This window comes from Hibiscus syriacus, unplaced genomic scaffold (genome assembly GCF_006381635.1).
Source record: "Hibiscus syriacus cultivar Baekdansim isolate YM2019G1 unplaced genomic scaffold, ASM638163v2 tig00111157_pilon, whole genome shotgun sequence".
NCBI classification, from domain to species: domain Eukaryota; kingdom Viridiplantae; phylum Streptophyta; class Magnoliopsida; order Malvales; family Malvaceae; genus Hibiscus; species Hibiscus syriacus.
This window is the reverse complement of record NW_024063004.1, coordinates 367,060-382,272: the sequence shown is the minus strand read 5'-3', so window position 1 is coordinate 382,272 and position 15,213 is coordinate 367,060. Positions and strand designations below refer to the sequence as shown.

General features: G+C 36.4%; 1 protein-coding gene across 1 annotated transcript; it reads left to right on the top strand.

The window, feature by feature from the left end:
• On the top strand, positions 1-4,081 carry LOC120154996 (5'-adenylylsulfate reductase-like 5). The gene is made up of 4 exons (XM_039166590.1): positions 1-184; positions 2,339-2,517; positions 3,088-3,212; positions 3,425-4,081. Exons 1-4 carry the CDS (start codon positions 23-25, stop codon positions 3,850-3,852), a joined length of 894 nt encoding a protein of 297 aa, XP_039022521.1. The 5' UTR covers positions 1-22; the 3' UTR covers positions 3,853-4,081.
• The last annotated feature ends 11,132 nt before the right edge of the window (positions 4,082-15,213 follow it).

Genomic DNA, 15,213 nt, shown 5'->3' with positions numbered 1-15,213 from the left:
CTTTTTTGAATTAAGTCCAGAAATGGGTTCTTCTTCATCTATTACTTTGTTCTCCTATATCATATATCTTTGTTTAATAAGCTGCGTTTGGGGTTCTTCTATTTGTTCGCATGAAGCTGACGTCTTCGTTAAAAATCTTCATTTTCAGTGCTCTCCTTCGGTTTCTCCAATTCCCCCTCTCAAGGTGCGTTTTAATTCTAACTTAATCTTGTTGGAATTCTCATTTATTAATTGTAGATTGATTTGTTAATTGGTTTAGGAAAAAGGGATTCTTGAGGTTTATTTATTTTTGTTTCATTTCGAATTCTTGGTATTTACGTTTTTTTTAAAGAAGGTAAATTTCTAGGAAATTCTGCGGTTTTATAATGAATGATCAGAGTAGTTTTATGGAATTTTCATGGCTGTAAAATTTTGAAGAATCAGAATTAAGGCTTTATTGCATTATGGGGGTATTCGATTCTTACAATATAATTTAATTTGAATTACAAAAAAATAAATAAATAAATAAATAATATAGAAATGAAGTTGCAAAATTGATTAGCCATTCATTCTTTAATATATTTTTTTTGAATGTCATTCTTTAATATTAGTCAGTCTTGGTTAGGGCCTTTGAATTATTGTCTCTTCTGGAACATTTTGACTGGAGTAGCATTACCATGTATTTGACAGCACGGGAACCTAGTCATTAAGGCTACAAGTGCCATGAGGAACATACTCGAAACACAGCTTAAGATCTTCTGTTTTAGGATTTAAGATTAAGCCTTAAGCAAATCAACTGGAAATAAGCCCGGTTGGTGAAATATGTTGTTCAAGTGTTTTATGGCTTTAATTGAAGATATGAAACATTAATAGTTTTTGCTTTAGTCTCCTACTTGTAGCTCTATAGTGGCAGGATTATGTTGATTATTAGATTGTGGCTGGAAAAGAATCTATATACTAGATGGCTGAGAACGTAAACTTTGTTATCTTTTTGATGTTTTGATCTCCAACTTCGTTCTAGGCTTAAATGACCCTAAATATGCAACTTAATTATTATCAGAAACTGTTGTCTTTGTGCTTTTGGTTAAGGTATAGACTTACCGTATTGGTAGATCTAAGGATGGTAAGAATCCATAGGATATACCCTCTGTTCTTGAATTAATGGTTTTAGAAGATATATGTGCACGGTAACTCACATATATACATCTCCATAGCTCAAATCATAAACTGTCTATCCTCTTTCTGGCCCTTTCAGACTTAATAGTAGGAAAGCTAGCAAACAATGTTTCTTTACGACTCTGGTTATAGGATATATCTGATGCCCAAAAAAAGTGACAATTGTAACCCAAATGAGTGTACATGAGATACAGGTCTTTAATGTCCACTCACCTGTTCAAAGACAAAATATATCCATGAAAATGAGTGCCCATGCAATTATATATCCATCCAACTATCCAAGTGTGTACAGTTAACTGTTATGACTGTTTCTGGAATTGATGATTCAGCTCTTAGAAGGGAGTCTGAGGCCATAGGACTCGTTAAAGAGAGCCAAACTTTTAAGGTTTTTGATATAAATTAAACTTACAGTTTTATTATTTCATACATCCCTTTAAATAAGGACCGTTCTCATTACATAAAACAGGAAAGGAAGGAAATAAACATATAATGGACTGAAATAAAAGCATAGTAAAAAAAAACCCTGAAGGAAAGAAATAAATGCTTAACTTAAGCCTTGATTTAGATAACCAAGATTAACGGCCTTTCCTAACATAGATTTGGCCCATAACATTAACCCTTCTATATGATGCAACCAATGTTGATTCATTTGAGTGTTATTCACCCATCCAAAGCAGTGCGTTTAGCTTGAATTGCTTGGTTGTAAGATTATGTGGCTTATGATGCTTCAGTTAGCTAAATTCTATGTGCTAATGAACTATTGAAAACTTCACTGTTAACTTTACAGACATAGACGCTGAAAGAAGTTGATGTTGTCAGAAATACAAAAAGCGAACCAAGAATAGGAAAGAACTCTTTCTGTGCATTCACCACTCTTTTCTGTTCTACCTTAAAGGGAAATGTATTTTAATTCTATTCAATTTTGTTGAAGAATACCATTATCTTGAGCATCAACTTGTATTTTTAAATATTAAGTGATAACTTGGACTCGTGCAATTTCCTTGACGAGGATACTCTAATCATCATAATTATGGTTCACAGATTTGCCAACTTTCCTGTAAACTAGCTCAGATCAATGTGCCATTTGATTGTATTTCAAGGATTAATACTTTGCCAGACTTGCTGTTTCTTGGAGACAAACCTTCTGATAATCTTTTATTCATGTTTATAAATTTCCTTGCAGGTGGATGGCAGCTTCCTGGACCGAGCATTGTCCAAACAGAGAAATGGTTACACTTCTGTGCTCTTTTATGCTTCCTGGTGCCCATTTTCACGCAGTTTGTACCCGAAGTTCGACATTCTCAGTTCAATGTTTCCTCAGGTAGAGCATCTGGCAGTTGAACAGTCTTCAGCTTCACCGAGGTATGCAGCTACTTATCCTGCTTTAAGTATTGGTATTTGTGAACTAATTATTTAGTTCCTGTTTCCTATGTTGTTCCTCCATGACCAAATGTACTTGAAAGCTTCCTTAAGAAAAAAGCATGTGTGCAAGCGGTCATATCAATTCAAGTGATTTGTCTTCTAATGGTATCTAGTATCACTGTAACTTGTGGAATCAAAGACCTATATCGAAAGTCCAATACTTACAAAGTAATTATGGCTTTTGGAGTAGTTTTTCTATCAATTATATTTTTTTCTGTTGTGTATCCCGCCAATGATGGAACATTAGATGCTCATGTCTGCTACTCAAGTAAAATACCGAATGTATAAATAATTTTACTATGTGATGCTTCTTTGTACTTCTTAAGAACGAGTCCTTATTCGATGCCTGAATAAATGCTTTTATGAATAACCTACTTTAGCTTGGCATACCTTTGTGATTACTAATACACAAAACAGAATTATCAATTAAATAAACCTTTCTTTTTTTCTCACTGTTGAAATCTAATTATAAATTTCATAACTAATACCTTTAATATGTGTCTATCACAGCATATTTTCAAAGTATGGAATTCATAGCTTGCCGTCAATTTTAATGGTAAACCAGACCTCAAGAGTACGTTATCGTGGTTCAAAAGATATCCCCTCAATTGTACAATTTTATGAGAAAACAACAGGTATTTGCTCTCTTCTAAAAATATTATCTTTTACTGCTTTTGCTTATCAAGTAAGTAGATGACCCTGGACATTGGCAATTTCAGCTATATTTCTAGTTGCAAAAATTATTGCAGCTTAAAAATTGCCTTTGCCTTGTTGCTCGTTATACCTAACCCTTGTTTGTGAGTTGAGTATAATTCTAAGTTTATTAACACGAGTCTTTGTGTTTTAGGATTTGAACCAGTTCAATATGATGCTGAAAGCAAACCAGTTGTATCAGGAGAGGACAATATATACATGATACAGTTGTGGAATGAAACCCCAATGGAGATGGTAAAACGGGAGCCCTACTTAGCATTTGCCTTATTGTTTCTCTGTTTTAGAGGACTCCTAACCATATTCCCTAAAGTAATGTCTCGTCTAAAGGCTTTCTGGGATTCATATGCTCCACACTTGAAGTTGGAAATATTCGGCGAGACAAGTCAATTGTTTGCACGAGCCCTTCACATGGTCGACGTGAGGAGAGTTTGGGCGAAACTGAGGCTGAGCAAAACCAGGAATTTCCACCAAGGTGCCAAGAACGCCCATGTTTGGGCTTCTTCACTGGCATCTGTCTCTTTGGGAGAATCTTCTTTGGGTAGATCACCATCCTCATCCTAGTTTGGAGTTTTTCAGAGCTAAGCTAAAACGACATGGAGCATGTCGATCAGGTAGCACATTACAAACTGCGATGATGCTTCGGGACACCGTAATCCCCTCTCTCGATATCTGATGTTAAATTCGATTGATAGTTTTGATACCAAAATTTGTTGACTGAGTTGTAGGTGTTTTTTTGGGACAAAATCAAGTAGCATGTATATTTGAGAACAGCTTATACTTTTTGTTGTTGTTGTTGTTGTTGGTGGTGTGTACGCCACTCTTTATTTGTTTGAACATTTTTTACTTCGCATCTGTGGAATGTAAGCTTTTATTTAACTGCTCTCTTTATTTTATATCATACACTGATACAAGCGTTGCAGATAATGTTTTTTTCCCCAATCAAAAAGATAATTTTATGAATGGTTAAACCAAATGGTGAGTTGAGTAGAAATGGATGACATATCTTTATAATATTATTCTTAATTAACATGTTGCACTCTTTTTCTTCCACATAGGTATTAAGGAGAATTTTCAACGTGACTCATACACGTTTCGTGTCATCAACTTTGCTAATAATAAATATTATCTTCCCCGTTCAAAAAAAAAATATGGGAAAAATGAAAAGATGAAAGGATTGAAAATGGGAATATAGAGATACATTTTCTTCTAGAAAGATGAACTTCAAAATGATCTTTGATTTAGTGTGCTAAATTTAAAACAAAGGTTAGACTATTGGAGCTCATATCTTAAGCTATTATTTGCTATCTTTGATTTCAAATTCAAGTTGAATAATAAAATTTCAAATCGCATGTAATATCTAAATTCCGAGTTAGTAGTATTGGGCAACTATTCATGAATTTATCAAGATTTTTTTAAAATTTTTCGTAAACTAATTTTTCAATCAAGATAAATTTTTGAAAAATAAGATGATTTTTCCCTAAAATTTAATTGGGTTAAAAGTAATACTTATATTATTTTGATATACTAATTAAATATTTTTAATAAAGTGAAATTTGTTAAAATTAAAGTTTTAAAAAACTAATTAAAGAATTACTTTTAATTAAGAAAAAATGGTTATTTTTTTATAAGAACTCTAAGTCTCCAAAAGTAATTATGGCTTAATTTTTTTAAAAATTGTTTATAACCCTCGTTTTTCTTTCTAGTTCAACTAGTTCAATTGGATTAAGCCTATAAATAGACAACCTTTCAATGCAAGGCTTCTCATATCTCATCATGCATCTAAGCTTAATTTAATGGAAGGCTTTCACTTCATGTAGCTCTAGATTCCTCTTTGGTCTTTGCCTCTGATCCTACCTTCAAATCGACATAGACCACTGCTTGCGAACGATGTTTTCATCTCAAACCCTTCCAAAATAGCTAAACCTGCCTCCTCGACACCAGCTCCAATAAGCTTTTCCAGGCACAGTATGTCGGTGTGAAACATCTCAAGAATACAATTGCTGACGGCAAACATGATCCAAAACAATCTGCTCTATTTCTGCAAAGCAAATCCTGCCAACTATTTATTGGCTCAGTAGATCCCCACCATGCTCTCCTTAACCCAAAAACGCTCATGATGTTGCAAATTCGAGACGCGTAGATTAGATCTTCATAACCCTACCAAAATAACCGTATCATCCGCAACTTGAAGAAAAGTGACCAATTGATGTGGGAACCCAAACTTAACCCAAGTAATCTCGCATCAAACTTCAGTTTCGATTAAAAAAAAGAGCAATGCATTAGAATGATAAACATTGAATATTATATATTTTTTATTATTTTACCTCTCTCATTTGTCGCTTGGATATTACTGATTTGTTTTCTTTTCGGTTCATTTTCGATAGGAGCCTGATTGGATTAATTAGCTAAAAAAATCGGCAGACTTTGACGGTCCAATTAGCATCTTATAGAAGACGAATATAATTATTTTGAATATTTAATTTATAATTTACTTGGAATATCGTTATCCAGAAGATGAAGTCGAATTCAACCAAGACTACAAGACTTAAGTATTTATTTTTATCTTTTGTGATAAATCTTGTAAATTTAGGATTTTTAGTTTGATTCTTTTTATTTGTTATTTTATTTAGGAATTAGTTATTTTATTTATTTAGAACTCTTAGTAGGATTTTTAGTTTGAATTTAGGATTTTTTTTTATTTGGGCATATAGTTATATTATTTACTTAGAATTCTCGGGTTACATATACCTCTTAGGTTCAAATAGTTGAAGGACAGTTTGAAATTAAATTTTCCTTAGTTAATTATTGAAGTTCTAGTTTTCTTTCATTATTTTCTTTCCACAATGGTAAGCATGATCTAATCCATGCTTAGCTAAACTTCCACTTAGCCAAAAGTTTTTGCGAAACTCAGTTATAATCGTGAGAACTGATTCTTGATCTTCATGCCTTGAGATTGTATTCTTCGATTATCTAGAAATTAGGAGTGGCAATCGGTCATTCCCTTAAAAGTTATTACATCTTCAACTCAAAAGGTGTACATTGATTTGAAGATTAATTTTCTTGAAGTTTGGCAGAAGAATCAGTTGGCCCTAATTCAATTTCTTGTGGCGGTGGTCCGTTAAGAGGAATCAAGATCGAGTTTGATTCTCGGTGATATACAATAACTCAAGTTGGGCTTTTTCCATAACTTAAAGCTATTTTGTATCTAACTGCGATAGACGTGGCTACCAATAATGATCAGATTTCGGAGATAGACTTGGAAATTTCGGTTAACCGAAGAGAATAATTAGATGTAGGGGTTGGACCCTGTTGACTTTAACCGGCATACATCACGAAGAGAAAATTTATTTTGATGATTGATCGAAATTGAGGCTAAGCAAAACCTAAGGCCATATCATCTCTATTGAATTCTTCCACTTCATTTATTTTCTCATTATTTTCCATTTATTATTTATTTTTATTATTTTATTACTTTCATAATTTTAAAACCCCAATTTTTACTTTTACGGTTAAACCCAAGGATCGAGATAAGCAAATTATTCAGACTTCCTTAGTCCTTGTGGATCAACCTCAACTTCTTTAGACTACCTTTTATTATTTATTTTGAGATTAAAGTATTTATTTATTTGAAAATTCTTGCGCTTGTCAAATTGGTGTCGTTCCCGAGGACTTCGGCAAAGTTACTAATATTGTTTCTTGTTTTGATCTGTGACTAGGTTGTTTTTGGGATAATTAATTAAATTACCAACTTGAAATTAAAGCACTTGCTCAGAGAATACATGGAGAAACTTTTCAGCGAATGAGACATCAACAACATCATCAACTGAAACTTGATCCAAACTCTGGAGAAATCTCTTACACTGAAGCTTTATTCATATTCTACGGAGAAGAATCAATACATATGGTTGATCAAACGATCCGACAGTTTGTTGCGACACTTGATGAACAACAGCCGCTTTGCATCACATTCTCGAATGGTGAAATGTCATTCATATTAAAGAGTTTCATATGGTATGCGTAAGTATAAAACCACAGGTACTAATGAAATCTGAAAGAGTTTCATATGGTATGCGTAAGTATAAAACCACAGGGAGATTTTGAAGATCAAATTAAACTCTGTGTTTTTCTATTTTCCTTAGCTGATTCACCAAAGGATTGGTTATTTTATTTACCTTCTAGTTCTATTGATACATGGGTTGTAACGCCCTCAAAATACGAGTTAGGAGTTTCAGGTTTATTCATTTGGGCTTAGAGTAATTTTTCTCTTAATATATTAAGCTTTGGACCCAACTGGTTTTGATTTGGGCCATAGGTAAACCCAAAAAGCCTTAAAAAGGGGTGTTTTTAATCTGGACTCAAATGTAGAGGGACTAGGGTTTTTGAAAGGAAAGTTGAATCCTATTTTTGTGAGATGGTCTCACGATTGAAAAAACCCTAATCTTTTTCATCTCTATGTTATCTTTCCTCTCCTCTTCCTTATCTTCTTCCTCCCCAAATTATATGCAAAGCTTTGAACTTTAAGGTTTACAAGCATATTCTAAAGAAACCAAGGTAAGAATCATAATCCTTATCTTCCAAGCTTTCATCCAAACCCTCATTTGTAAGGTTTGGCTTAGTTTTTCCAAGAATGCATTTTAGATGGGTTTATGGAACTTTATTGTTCAGTCTATTTTTGGGAGAGTTTTAAGTTGTAGAAACGTTTCTAACCTCATTCCAAGAATTTCCATGAGTTAATAACTCATTTTCTATGGTTTGATTAGTGTAAGAGCAAGGGCAGAGCTCTAAGGCTAGAGGCAATGAGAAATTGGTCCTAGGGTGATTGAGAACGTTTTTAGTCACCTAACTTCAAGGTAACACGTTTCTAACTTGACCATACCACATGTACATTATTGTATATGCATATTTGGCATGTAGAGTTCATGAAAACATGCTAAAGTCAGTTCATGGCATATCTCGTATTTGTGTGTTATATGCATGAAAGATGATCTCTTTTTACCTCTAAGACCTCAAATAAGACATTAATAAGCTTTGATAGTCTCAAGGAAGTGCATGGATGAGGTTTGAGTAAGATTTCGTGCTCAAAATAAAGCACTTTTGTCTATCAGTATAAGTATTGGATGAACAATACCGATAATGTTCTTCGTGAAAGGCCAAAAACATGTTATTTTATAAAGGACTATCGATACTCGGGGTCCGATCTCGATACCCATAAGTCGGTATTGATACCAAAGTGATTTTAAAAACATCAAAGCCAAAATTGATAGCGATACTTAGGTGAGTATTGATACCCATGGTAAAGTATCGATACTCACCATAAGAGTATAGATACCCAAATATTTTTTAAAACATCGAATATGATTTTGTTATCGATACTCACCTGAATATCGATACCCAAGAGGTGGGTATTGATACTGTTGGCCAAATATTGATAAACACATTGATTTTTGGGTAGTTTTATTCAATTGATTTGGGGGTTCGGGTTTGGGTGTTATGAGTACATATATACTACAAGTACTCAATACAAGCGAAAATAAATAAGACTTTTAATTTCTCACCTAGAAATCAAGCAAGATAGGAAGACATAAGATTTATCTTGTATGACTCTCGAGAAACGGCACCCGAGTTACTCTAGCTTTATGACGATCGTCATTTGGTTATGAATATCTGGATATTGTATGTTCAGTACGCATCTGATGCACGTAAATTTTGGGTTGTATCGGTAAGATTTTCGATGCATGTAAATTCCAGAATCGTATCCTATGCTCGACTAGGTACGGGATGTGAGTTTTCGATGCATGTAAATTTTGGACCTCACCCCGACCTCTCGAAGATCTAAGGTAGACTAAGGGCTTTAAGTTCTGGTGCACGTAAATTTTGATCCTTACCCCGAAGCTATCACATTCTAGATAAGTTAGTGTGTTGTCTGAGATGTACATAAATCCCTCCGACCACACCACTTAGCCTATCCCATGTTTGATATGTACCTATGCATGTTTATGACTTAGCATTCTGGTGTATTCGTATAATAAATGAATGTAGTATTACATAGTTAAATTCGTGGAACTGAGCTCAACGTATGGAATATGTTTCTGTGCGCAGGTTAGTAGAGGATTAATGAGGAAGCCTATCGTATCTGTCCATTCCAGACCAACCGATTATCAGAGTATGTCTTGAGTATTTGTAAAGGGCATGTATTTTATATGGACCTTGTGTATTCGAGTCATAACTTTATTTTGATTTCAAACTTTATGGTTGTGTTGTACGTATTTAGGAGACTCACGTATTTTGTAAACTTTATTTCGATTTCGCATATAATGTGATGGATGATTTTGAAAAATATAATATGCTTTGAAAAGAAACTTCTGGGTTAACCATTTCGATGGTTCCATGTGGCACTGTAATCTGTGAATCTTAATATCGGACTGATTATGGTGTTACATTTAGTGGTATCATAGAATTTAGGTTTAGTCATTTCTAGGACCCGCATGTTAGAGTCAATAAGTGTATATGTGAGTACATGCCCCTAGAGTGTCAAAAATACTTAAGATTCTGGAATGATGATAGCGACCTATCTTTCTTTTTATTTATAGGATTTGATTATGGCTGACGACGACATCCCTAGTGATGAGGGCCAGAAGAAGAGTCATGCCTCCTTGTCCAGGGATTTCGATGACGAGTACGCCCCCATTTCTGAGCATGAGATGCATGAGCACTCTAGTGTTGATGAGGTGATATTTTTCCACGATTTGACCTCGACCCTTAGGCAGATCATCCTAGCTATTTCGAATTTGTCTGTCATGCCACATCTTCGACATGTACCACCGATCCAGCCCACCGTGGTACCTCATGAGTCTCTGGTCGAGAGGCTCTGTCATTATAAGACGATTGATTTCTATGATTCTGGTGATGATGACCTTATTTTTACTGATTAATGGCTTCGGGAGACGCTCTATACCTTTCATCAACTGCACCTCACTCCTGAGGGTAAGTTAGAATGTGTCACCACCCTTATGAAGGGTGATGCGATTCATTGGTGGGAGACTGTAGAGTTGGCGATAGAGCCAAATGGGCTTACTTAAGAGTACTTTTTTCAGAGTTATATGAAAATTATATTGGAGAGGCTTACGCTGATGATCTGCACGACCAGTTTCTACATTTGACTCAAGACGACTAGACAGTACTTGAGTATGAGAATGAGTTTCTCAGGTTGAGTAAGTATACGTCAGAGCTTATCTCGACCAAGGCTTACCGTTATAGGAGGTTTAGGGATGACCTCTAGTTGGATATTCAAACTCAGCTAGCAACCAATCCCCCTCGTGTATTTATGGATCTGACCTACCAGGCAAAGGAAGTTGAGAGAATTCTATGCAAGAAAGCTCAAGAGGCAAGTGACTCAGCGGGACAAAGTCGGTGGACTTCAGAGACTACCATGCCATCTCAGTTTTCACGAAGAGGGTCAAGGGCCCTCATAGTTCAAGGAGACTACCATCATGGTCATCTAACGGAGTGGCTCAAAGCTCATGCCATGGAGGTAGATCTAATTCACGCAAGAGACCCTTATTTTTCTCTTCTGGATCGAGTTCTAGTATATCCGAGAGGGCACAATCTCACCTAGTGTGCCATACCTGTGGACGTAGGCACCCCAAAGAGTTATACAAAACGACTGGAGGTCGCTTCAGTTGTGGGTCTTTAGACCACTTTGTCCGAGATTACCCCCGAGCTCTGATTTTACCACCAACAGTAGTGGTGGTGTAGCTAGTTCAGGGCAGTACAGTAGTGGTTCTACCAGGTCTAAGACTATACAAGAGCCTAGAGTGACCTCACGTCAGTATGTCGTCGGAGCCCAGGAGGAGTGCAACGCTGCTAATTTGATTTCAGGTATTTTTACAATTTTCTCTATTCCTGTTACCGCTTTGGTAGGCTCAGGTTCCACCCATTCATATGTTTTCTACGATATGGTCCAAGAGAGAAATATTCTAGATGAGGACTTAGAAATAGGGGTCAGAGTGTCTAGTCCTTTAGGATTAGATGTCTTGGTGGATAAGGTTCACCACCGTTGCCCCGTAGAACTCCAAGGTGAGGTGTATCTAGCCGATTTGATGGAGCTTTTGTTTCGCAAGTTCGATGTGATTTTAGGTATGGACTGGCTTACCAAGCATAACGCAAGTTTTAGGTGCAAAGTGAGATGACTCAAGCATCACAAGGAAGATGAGACCAAGGTAGTAAGAACTAGTGGGAGTTCGAGTTGTACTACCAAAGTTGTTTCGACAATCAAGGCTTAGAGTTTGTTGAGTTAGGGGTACGAAGCCTTCTTGGCTCATGTGGTAGATGCACGAGTCACCATTCTGATGCTTGAGGACATCGCAGCATTCAAGAATTCTTTGACGTATGCCCAGAGGATTTTTTAGGGTTACCTCTTGACCGCGAGGTTGAGTTCAACATAGAGGTTATTTCAGACTCAACTCCAGTGTTCATTACACCCTATCATATGGAACCGACAGAGTTGAAGGAACTTAAGAACTATATTCAATATTTGTTAGATAGTGGATTCATTAGATTGAGTGTATCACCATGGGGAGCGTCAATCATCTTTGTCAAGAAAAATGACTGGTCGATGAGGTTATGCATCGACTATCGGTGCTGGACAAGTTAACCATCAAGAATCACTACCCTCTCCATCGGATAGGTGATTTGTTTGACCAACTCAAGAGCACATGTGTGTTATCCAAAATTAACTTGAGGTCAGTGTACTATTAGTTGAAAGTCAAGGAAGTTGACATTACCAAGATCACTTTCAGAACAAGGTATGGCCATTACGAGTTTCTCGTAATATCATTTGGACCCACTAATGCCCTAATGGTATTTATGTATTTTATGAACCGAGTTTTCCATCCTTATTTAGATCAGTTTGTAGTCTTTATTGACAACATTCTCATGTACTCTCAATTCGAGAAAGAGAATGACTAGCACCTCTGCATCGCTCTGCAGACACTTCGGGAGCGTTAGCTATATGCCAAGTAACAACAACCGATGGCATCTGAGTGGATCCCCAGAATATCAAAACAATATTAAAGTATGAACCGCCTAATAATGTCACCGAGGTGCATAGTTTATTGGGCCTAGCAGGATATTATTGTTGTTTCGTCAAGGGATTCTCCATGATTGCGACACCATTTGCCATTTTACTTCAAAAATGAGTTCTTTTCGTATGGAACGAGAAGCGCCAAGAAAGTTTCGACCGGTTGAAAGATATTCTTAGGTAAGCCCCCATTTTGACGCAACCAGAATTAGGTAAAGACTTCACATTGTTTAGTGATGTGTCGCTAAATGGTTTGGGATGTGTTCTAATGCAATAAGGAAAAGTTGTAGCATATGCGTCCTGACAGTTGAAGCCTCGCAAATGGAACTATCTACCCATATTTTGGAGCTTATCGCAGTGATATTTTCTTTGAAAATTTAGAGGCACTATTTATTTGGGGAGAAGTGTCACATCTTAATGGATCATAAGGGCCTTAAGTATCTGCTTACTCAAAAGGAGTTGATCTTGAGGAAACGAAGATGGGTAGAGCTTTTAAAGGACTATGGTCATGTAATCGACTACCACCTGGGTAAAGCGAACGTTGTTACAGATGCTCTGAGCAGGAAGACAGTGGTAGAGTTGCGAACTTTGCTAGCACGTTTGAGTTTATCTGATTCAGGTTATTTGTTAGTTGAGTTACGGGCCGAACCCGAGTTAGTGGATGAAGTTAGGAGGTTGCAGAGTTCAGATAGCCAATTGAAGGCCCGAGCAAAGTAAGTCCTCCGAGGTGAAGCCCCAGTTTTTGAGTTACGCGATGGATGCATATTGTACTTCTAAGGACGCATATTGTACGCGATAGATAGCTTCATGACAAGATCCTTCATGAAGTGCATTGTAGCCCCCTCTTCGTTCATCCGATCACTAACAAGATGTACCAAGAGCTTCGACCATTGTATTGGTGGTCGGGGATAAAGAGAGAAGTGTCCGAGTTTGTTTTTAAGTACATAGTGTGCCAACAAGTCAAGGTGGAACATCATGTTCCCTCAAGATTACTGCAACTGATTCAAATTTCTTAGTAGAAATGACAAAGAGTGACGATGGACTTTGTGACCAGTCTACAAATGAGATTTTGGCACGATGCTGTGTGGGTTATAGTGGATCGCTTGACCAAATATGTTCATTTTCTCCCTGTACATATGGACTACACGTTAGAGAGATTGGCTCAGTTTTACATCCGTAAGATTGTGAGATTGCATGGAGTCCTCACCTTGATCATATCTGATAGAGATCAGCGTTTTACCTCCCGACTCTAGAGCTTTAGGTGCTAAGCTACACTATAGTACCGAATTTCATCCTTAAACTAATGGACAATCTGAGCATGTCATTCAGATTTTGGAAGATATGCTTAGATGCACTGTTTTATACCTGAAGGATAGTTGGGAGGATCACTTACCTTTAGTGGAGTTCACATACAACAACAATTTCCATGCAAGCATTTAGATGGCTCTGTATGAAACCTTGTATGGGCACAAGTGCAAAACGCCATTGTGTTGGACGAAACTTAGTGAGGGCAAGATAGTAGGCCCTGACTTGATATGAGAAATCAAAGAGAATTTAATTAATCCGGAGTTGTCTAAAGAAGGCTTCTAACTGACAGAGGTCGTATGCCGATCTGAAACGCAATGGCATTGAGTTCATAGAGGGAGACAAGGTATTTCTCAAGGTCTCTCCATTGAAAAAGGTAATTCGGTTTGGACGTAAGGGTAAGTTGACCCCACGATTCATTGAACCGTATGAGATTTTAGATAGAGTTGGACCAGTGGCATATCGGTTAGCCTTACCTCCGGAGCTAGAGTAAAACCACAATGTATTTTATGTCTCTATACTCCGAAGATACCAATCTGATCCGTCCCACGTTATCCCTTTTGAACAAGTTGAAGTGAGGCAATACCTGACTTATGAGGAAGAGTCGATTCGAATCGTTGGCAGAGACATCAAGGAAGTCTGGAATAAAATGATACATTTAGTAAAGGTTTTATGGAGGAACCATGGCATTAAGGAAGCCATATGAGAACCCGAAGAGGATATACAACTTCAGTATTTGCACATCTTTTATTCAGGTAAATTTCAGAGATAAAATTTCTTTTAGGAGATGAGAGTTATAACACCCCAAAATACGAGTTAGGAGTTTTAGGTTTATTCGTTTCGACTTATAGTAATGTTTCACTTAATATATTAAGCTTTGGACCTAAATGATTATGATTTGGGCCATAAGTAAGCCCAACAAGCCTAAAAAAGGGGGTGTTTTTAATCTGGACTCAAATGTAGAGGGACTACGTAAGTAATTACGCTAATTTTTGAAATGAAATCATAATCCCATTTATATGGGATGATCTCATGTTTGAAAAACCCTCATCTTTTTCATCTCTTTGTTGTATTCTTCCTTAACTTCTTTCTCCCTAAATTATATGCAAAACTTTAAACTTAAAGGTTACAAGCATCTTTTGAAGCAACCAAGGTAAGAATTGTAATCATTATCTTACAAGCTTTCATCCAAACCCCTATTTGTAAGGTTTGACTTAGTTTTTCCAAGAATGAGTTTTAGAAGGTTTATGAAACCTTATGGTTCAGTCCATTTTTGAGAGAGTTTTAAGTTGTAGAAATGTTTCTAAACTCATTCCAAGTATTTACATGAGTTATTAACTCATTTTCCATGGTTTGATTAGTGGAAGAGCAAGGGGAGAGCTCTAAGGCTAGAGGCAATGAGAAATTGGTCCTAGGGTGTTTGAGAACGTTTTCAGTCACTTAGCTTCAAGGTAACACATTTATAACTTGACCACACCACATTTAGGTCATTGTATGTACATATTTGGTATGTGGATTTCATGAAAACATGCTAGAGT